Genomic DNA, 8,963 nt, shown 5'->3' with positions numbered 1-8,963 from the left:
GACTCACTATGAACTATGACTCACTATGTACTATGACTCACTATGAACTATGGCTCACCATGAACTATGGCTCACTATGAACTATGACTCACTATGAACTATGGCTCACTATGAACTATGACTCACTATGAACTATGACTCACTATGTACTATGACTCACTATGAACTATGACTCACTATGAACTATGGCTCACTATGACTCACTATGTACTATGACTCACTATGAACTATGGCTCACTATGGCTCACTATGAACTATGGCTCACTATGTACTATGACTCACTATGAACTATGACTCACTATGAACTATGACTCACTATGTACTATGACTCACTATGAACTATGGCTCACCATGAACTATGGCTCACTATGAACTATGACTCACTATGAACTATGGCTCACTATGACTCACTATGTACTATGGCTCACTATGAACTATGACTCACTATGTACTATGGCTCACTATGAACTATGACTCACTATGTACTATGGCTCACTATGGCTCACTATGAACTATGGCTCACTATGTACTATGACTCACTATGAACTATGGCTCACTATGACTCACTATGTACTATGGCTCACTATGGCTCACTATGAACTATGGCTCACTATGAACTATGACTCACTATGAACTATGGCTCACTATGAACTATGGCTCACTATGAACTATGGCTCACTATGTACTATGGCTCACTATTACTCACTATGAACTATGGCTCACTATGTACTATGGCTCACTATGACTTACTATGTACTATGGCTCACTATGACTCACTATGTACTATAGCTCACTATGGCTCACTATGAACTATGGCTCACTATGAACTATGACTCACTATGTACTATGGCTCACTATGTACTATGGCTCACTATGTACTATGGCTCACTATGACTTACTATGTACTATGGCTCACTATGACTCACTATGTACTATGGCTCACTATGGCTCACTATGAACTATGGCTCACTATGAACTATGACTCACTATGTACTATGGCTCACTATGTACTATGGCTCACTATGTACTATGGCTCACTATGACTCACTATGTACTATGGCTCACTATGACTCACGATGTACTGAGGCTCACTATGGCTCACTATGAACTATGGCTCACTATGAACTATGACTCACTATGTACTATGGCTCACTATGTACTATGGCTCACTATGACTCACTATGTACTATGGCTCACTATGTACTATGGCTCACTATGACTCACTATGTACTATGGCTCACTATGTACTATGGCTCACTATGAACTATGGCTCACTATGACTCACTATGTACTATGGCTCACTATTAACTATGACTCACTATGTACTATGACTCACTATGAACTATGGCTCACTATGACTCACTATGAACTATGGCTCACTATGAACTATGACTCACTATGAACTATGACTCACTATGTACTATGGCTCACTATGAACTATGACTCACTATGTACTATGGCTCACTATGAACTGTGACTCACTATGAACTATGGCTCACTATGTACTATGGCTCACTATGAACTATGACTCACTATGGCTCACTATGTACTATGGCTCACAATGGCTCACTATGAACTATGACTCACTATGAACTATGGCTCACTATGAACTATGGCTCACTATGACTCACTATGAACAAGGTCATAACTGGAGGAAATGAGCCCAAAACAAAAGGTTTCATGAGTGTTAGGAGATGGGTGTTAACACCTGATTGCCGTGGTAGTTGAATATATATATATATATATATTTATTTCACGCTTGCAAAGAGCTCAGGCCATGTTTATCTTAAATTACATGATCCCGGAAGCAGATTAATTTGCTGCCTCTTAAACCGGCGAGAATGGCAGATTACTTAATCCGCCCGATAACGATCTGCTCGTACGGTTCTACGTCCCAAAAGAAAAAGAAAAACGTAAATTGGGCAAATGTGTAACTAAGACCAGGAAAATAAAATGCGGTGCCAAGTTTGACGCCGTGGTTTTGGACCCAAGAAGCTGTGGTTTCACACACCGGCTCAACGGCTATGAGCCGGTGCCGCGTTCTCTTAATTCAGATTACTGGCTCGCTGTCCGACTCTGTGTAATTATACTTATTTCTATAATGTCCTCACGCCGTAATCCGTAATAATATGCGATCGATTGGTCGATTAATGCGCGGTATATTTATCGGCCCGATGCATTTTGTTGTTTTCCAAAACATTCTCTGGTTTGCAGCTAATGTGAGTGATGCGTTGCATGTCAAATGTAATTAGTTTTTTTAGACCCGCTGGTCTGGGACATCATAACATGCACACTATTATCTCACCTTATTTACAGACAAATAATAAATACATGTATTGAGAAAAAAATCAGATTAATTGGCAAACAACTGATATGTGTGTTCGGCGATTTGCCTCAATGGGGACTAAAAGCATAAATAAATATGTGTATTTACAAGAATATTCGTGGTTATCAGAAAAGGGCACTCGGGTCTGTGTCCTCATAACCTAATAAATGTGGCAAACAGCTGCAGATACCATCAATATATATATATATATATATATATATATATATATATATATATATATATATATATAATTTTTTTGATGGTATCTGCAGCCGTTTGCCATCATGGGGTCGACAGGACTTAGCACAGGCTAATATTGGGCACATCATCTCTTTTGGAAATGCAAAGTAGTGTCATCTAATTAATAATAAAATAAAAAATGGCAGTTTGGAGTCGAGGCAGGTGGAGCAAGGAGAGCAGCAGATGAAAGCGGTGCGCACTGGATCACGGCACCTTTTCTTTTTGCCATCTTTGATTGTGCGCCCCGTCACGCGGTCTCGCGCACCCCCCTCCCCCCACATTATAATCTCATTTAATCGCTGTATGTTTGGCAAATTAAAAACACACAGGAGCGTCTTCATCCGTGTGTGCCTTAATACACCCACGAGCATACCAGGGGGGAAGCAGTGTAAAGTACACCTTGATAGGTGTTGCATCACCTTGCGTACCTGGCTGTCTCCCGGTCCAGGAGCAGCAGCAGCAGCAGCAGCCCCGCCTTCACTGCAGTCATGGTCGGTCCTGACCGCCATTCCCTTCCGCACCGCGCTCGGGATATTGTGTAACGAATCACCGCAACACAATAGATGGAAGCGAGCTGAGCGCCCGTGCGCGCGGCGTGTGTGCGTGTGGCAGAGGAATAAACCACCTTATGCACCCACCGCTCGTTTTACGTGCACGAGACCCCCAAAACACGAGGCGAGACCGATCCACACGCGCACCAACAAAATTATTATAATAATAATTAAAAAAAATACATAAAAACATGCACAAGCGGGTCCAATGGAGGGAGGGGAGCATCCATGGACGCGACTGCAGGAGGAGAAGAAGAAAAGCATCTCTACCTGCACAGGTTGACATTTGGAGCGGGGGTTGTTCCGGCTCCTCGCGGGACGCAGAGCCTTTTTTTTTTTAAGGGGAGAACGGGGGAAGCAGATCCGGGGTCCGTCCAAAAAAATACAAAAACGGTCTCGAGCCGCAGGTGTTTTTATTTCTGGGTTTGTTTGTTTTCTAGGCCATTTGTCAGCCCCGTTATCCGCGTTCAGGTAAACATGATGATGATGATGATGATGGTGGTGGTGATGATGATGATGGCTCCTGTACAGACGCACAGAGTCACCGTCGTGTCGTCACCAGGAAAGAGGGAGGGAGAAGAAGGAGAAGAAGGAGAAGAAGAAGAAGGAGAAGAGAAAAAAAAGGTGCTTTCCAGCCCCCTCGGCTCACACACGCTGTGCCTCGTAACGGTGAATATAAATATATAAATACGTGGGTTTCACTTCTTCTTTTTATTGGCTGACGCGATGCGAGAGGGGGAGAGCACAGGTGAGACACGGACCAATGGGAGGCTCTGGCTGCGAAGGGTCGTGTGCATTTAAAACGAGTCCCGACAGCCTCCACCTGGAGCCCATGTTTACATCCTTCACTTAAGAATATAGAAACACTCTATATCAGGATGCTCCAACTCAGAAACACCTGATATTACAGATCAACGCCCCGCAGGTGATATTAGAGGATTATTAGAACACAGCCAATACAAATACCACGAAGAAATAGATATATAAAGATGTACATGTCAACACTACAAATACATAATCAAAGTAATTATACTATGTAATGAAGTTACTCGAAACTAATGCTTATACAAACTAATATATATATATATATATATATATATATATATATATATATTCTTAATAATACACAAGATGCAGTTAACAAAAACAAGATTTATTTTCAACATTCACCAACCCCTTGATGTACAGGTGCAACAGTCGAAAAGGTGCAAAAACGGGCAATGTCCAAGACGATCATCAACAACAACAACAACAACAACAACAACAACAACAACAACAACAACACGCCGACTAACCAAGAAGAAACCAGCTGAACTGGTGCAGAGAGAGAGAGGTATGAAATGCAGAATCTAAAAAATATATATATATACAACATCCACTCTTACCGTAACGGAGGAACCGCGTGACGGTGAGGGGTTGAACCGGAGATCAAATACACATCGCATCCCCCGGTTGAAGCACAACCCCAAAAAAAACAACCGACAAACCCCCCCCCCCCCCCCCGTGCACATCCGGCCACCGACACACACCGATACCAAAAAAAGTTGAATTATAATATAATTGTGTTAAACGGGAGTGGAGAAGCTGCACCGAGAGAGAGAGAGAGAGAGAGAGAGAGAGAGAGAGAGAGAGAGAGAGAGAGAGAGAGAGAGAGAGAGAGAGAGAGAGAGAGAGAGAGAGAGAGAGAGAGAGAGAGAGAGAGAGAGAGAGAGAGAGAGAGAGAGAGAGAGAGAAGCAAGTTAGCATGAAACTAAACCTCGCCCTAAAAAAAAAAAATTTAAAAAAAAAGAAAGAATACACTTAATAACCGCAAAAGAAACTGCGCGTGACGGGCCACGTTGTTGTGTGAAAGCCCCGCAACCTGCCCGCCCAGTGTCGGCCGACGGGCGCGTGTGTGTGTGCGGGGGAAGTGGCAGAAAAGTAGAGAAACAAAGCGAGGAAGAAGAAGAAGAAGAAGAAAAAAAGTGACGGGAACTAATAACGCGGAGCGGGCAGCAGGCGCTCCTCGGGTTATTCTAGCCGGATAACGGTTCACTCTGCCAGGCGGGGCTCCCTCCCCGTGCACCGCTAGGCGGAGAGGGAGAAGCCAGCCAGGTATAACGGTCCACCACCACCACACTGGGATATGAACGCATAGTCTCACCACCACCACCCTCCCTCCCTTAAAAAAAAAATAAAAAAAACTCCTCTAAACGTGGTTCAACTCACTCCCCAAAAGTATCCAGAAGGAGTTCACCGAGCGAGCCGCTCGCCGTGCAGCGCCGGGCCGGGCGGCCGGGTTTACGGGACGGAGGAGTTCGCACTTACCGCTGCTCCGCTTCGGGTTCGCCTGTTTTCTGCGCTTACACCTGGGGCCATCCGCCATGATCCTCTCGCTGAGTCTGAAGCGCAGCCGCTCGCGAGTCACCTCCTCCCTCCTCCTCCTCCTCCTCCTCCTCCTGTCCCCCCCTCCTCTTCCTCACCCCTCCCTTCTCCTGTCCGCTTTACGACATCACCTTCCCCCCTCCTCATGCAAAAAACAAACACCTGGTTTGCGACACACTGGCCCGCTTTACGGCGTCACCTTCTCAAACACCTCAGCGCATGGCCCCTCCTACTGGCCGCACATGGCCTGAAAGTCGTTTCCAAGCGGTGGTCCGCCAGCTCTGTCGGGGCCGCTGCCTCTCTCACTCCCTTCACTCCTCCTCGCTACCTTCACTCCTTACTCCCTTCACTCCTCCTGACTCCCTTTCACTCCTCACTCCCTTCACTCCTCCTGACTCCCTTTCACTCCTCTTCACTCCTCACTCCCTTCACTCCTCCTCGCTCCCTTCACTCCTCACTCCCTTCACTCCTCCTGACTCCCTTTCACTCCTCTTCACTCCTCCTGACTCCCTTCACTCCTCCTCGCTCCCTTCACTCCTCCTCACTCCTCAGAGGAAAGGAGAAGTCAGGGCGAGGAGCTTCTCCACAGGTGGACATTTAAAAGCCGAAGAGGAACATTTAATATGTCTGAACACATGAATTACACGCTGTAAAAAATACCACGTTAGACGTGAAAGTACTGAAATGACCAAATAAATAGGGATTAAAAGGGAAAATGCACACTTGATGCATTAAAAACATACTTTGTGATGTACAGTTACGCTTTTATTGGGCTGTTATGAGTCGTGCATTAACGTGCACGTCGGATTTTATTGTTGTAGTTGGTCAAGATGGACTTAATTTGAACGGTTATGAGTTCATGTGACTGAGGAGATTCCATATACAGGGGGCTACCTTGTATGCAAATACCTCAAAACAAGTTCTCCAGTACTCGAGTAAAGGTACTTATACCTGGAACCTGAACCTTTTACAAATGAACTGTAACAAACTAATTAGCAGCGATACGCACAATACCACACTATAAAAAGTGTGTAGAAGTACACGTTTAAAAGTGTGACTATAATATACTACAAGTGACATGAGAGCGACCTTCTTATGACAGACGGTACCTTTGACCTCTGTTCTGGAGCAGTGTGTGAAGGTCAACTTGGGGCACTGGGCAGGGTTGTGTGTGTGGGGGGGGCGGGGTGGAGAGGGGGGGGGGGGGTCGATGCCAGTTCACAGCGGGTCAGGTGAGTGGCCTTTGCGGTGCCGTCGAGCTATTCTTGTACCTGCCGATGATCAGGTTTCCACCAGGTGCTGCGGAGCCCCATCACGGGGGGGGGGGGGGGACATTATAACTGCAGACCATGTTGTACGTTGTACTTCTACCTGCAGACCATTTTATACGTTGTACTTCTACCTGCAGACCATTTTATACGTTGTACTTCTACCTGCAGACCATTTTATACGTTGTACTTCTACCTGCAGACCATGTTATACGTTGTACTTCTACCTGCAGACCATTTTATACGTTGTACTTCTACCTGCAGACCATTTTATATGTTGTACTTCTACCTGCAGACCATTTTATACGTTGTACTTCTACCTGCAGACCATGTTGTACGTTGTACTTCTACCTGCAGATCATTTTATACGTTGTACTTCTACCTGCAGACCATGTTGTACGTTGTACTTCTACCTGCAGACCATTTTATACGTTGTACTTCTACCTGCAGACCATTTTATACGTTGTACTTCTACCTGCAGACCATTTTATACGTTGTACTTCTACCTGCAGACCATTTTATATGTTGTACTTCTACCTGCAGACCATTTTATACGTTGTACTTCTACCTGCAGACCATTTTATACCTTGTACTTCTACCCGCAGACCATTTTATACGTTGTACTTCTACCTGCAGACCATTTTATATGTTGTACTTCTACCCGCAGACCATTTTATACGTTGTACTTCTACCTGCAGACCATTTAATACATTGTACTTCTACCTGCAGACTATGTTGTACGTTGTACTTCTACCTGCAGACCATTTTATACGTTGTACTTCTACCTGCAGACCATTTTATATGTTGTACTTCTACCTGCAGACCAATTTATACGTTGTACTTCTACCTGCAGACCATTTTATATGTTGTACTTCTACCTGCAGACCATTTTATACGTTGTACTTCTACCTGCAGACCATTTTATACGTTGTACTTCTACCCGCAGACCATTTTATACGTTGTACTTCTACCTGCAGACCATTTTATACGTTGTACTTCTACCTGCAGATCATTTTATACGTTGTACTTCTACCTGCAGACCATGTTGTACGTTGTACTTCTACCTGCAGACCATTTTATACATTGTACTTCTACCTGCATACCATTTTATACGTTGTACTTCTACCTGCAGACCATTTTGTACGTTGTACTTCTACCTGCAGACCATTTTGTACGTTGTACTTCTACCTGCAGACCATTTTATATGTTGTACTTCTACCTGCAGACCATGTTGTACGTTGTACTTCTACCTGCAGACCATTTTATATGTTGTACTTCTACCTGCAGACCCTTTTAATACGTTGTACTTCTACCTGCAGACCATTTTAATATGTTGTACTTCTACCTGCATACCATTTTATACGTTGTACTTCTACCCGCACACCATTTTAATACGTTGTACTTCTACCTGCAGACCATTTAATATGTTGTACTTCTACCTGCAGACCATGTTGTACGTTGTACTTTTACCTGCAGACCATTTTATACATTGTACTTCTACCTGCATACCATTTTATACGTTGTACTTCTACCTGCAGACCATTTTGTACGTTGTACTTCTACCTGCAGACCATTTTGTACGTTGTACTTCTACCTGCAGACCATTTTATATGTTGTACTTCTACCTGCAGACCATGTTGTACGTTGTACTTCTACCTGCAGACCATTTTATACGTTGTACTTCTACCTGCAGACCATTTTATATGTTGTACTTCTACCTGCAGACCATTTTGTACGTTGTACTTCTACCTGCAGACCATTTTATACGTTGTACTTCTACCTGCAGACCATTTTATATGTTGTACTTCTACCTGCAGACCATTTTATATGTTGTACTTCTACCTGCAGACCATGTTGTACGTTGTACTTCTACCTGCAGACCATTTTGTACGTTGTACTTCTACCTCGCTGCAGTTCAGAGGGAAACGTTGTACTTTTAACTCCTTCACGTTTGATTGTTACAGGTTAAAGAACCCAACGCGATATGAAGAATAGTAAAAACGACTCCACAACCACAACGTTAAAATGCTTCTCAGGCGTTATAGCCCCCCCTCCTCTGAACCCCCCCCCCCCCAGCATGTGAAGGGGCTGCATGGCCCCCTCCTTTCTGGGGGGCTTCCTGTCCCGCTCTACATCACATTGCCTCTCCAGGTGACCGCCGTCCCGCTGCCCCGCGAAGTGAAAGAGGAAACGGAGGCCGTTATTCAATGCTAA

At 44.4% G+C, this 8,963-nt stretch overlaps 1 protein-coding gene across 3 annotated transcripts in view; it reads right to left on the bottom strand.

Annotated features, from left to right (window-relative positions):
• Window positions 1-5,536, bottom strand: part of zeb1a (zinc finger E-box binding homeobox 1a) — a 40,141-nt gene extending 34,605 nt beyond the window's left edge. For 2 of the 3 annotated variants that reach the window (XM_034554785.1, XM_034554786.1), the window contains exon 1: window positions 5,425-5,536. In XM_034554785.1, coding sequence (XP_034410676.1) covers window positions 5,425-5,482 — 58 coding nt within the window. In that variant the 5' untranslated portion in view covers window positions 5,483-5,536. The other variant, XM_034554787.1, reaches the window with a different exon arrangement.
• Between the last annotated feature and the right edge of the window lie 3,427 nt (window positions 5,537-8,963).

This window comes from Cyclopterus lumpus, chromosome 17 (assembly GCF_009769545.1).
Source record: "Cyclopterus lumpus isolate fCycLum1 chromosome 17, fCycLum1.pri, whole genome shotgun sequence".
NCBI lineage: Eukaryota > Metazoa > Chordata > Actinopteri > Perciformes > Cyclopteridae > Cyclopterus > Cyclopterus lumpus.
The sequence above is the reverse complement of the archived record's forward strand: the minus strand, read 5'-3'. Positions and strand labels throughout refer to the sequence as shown.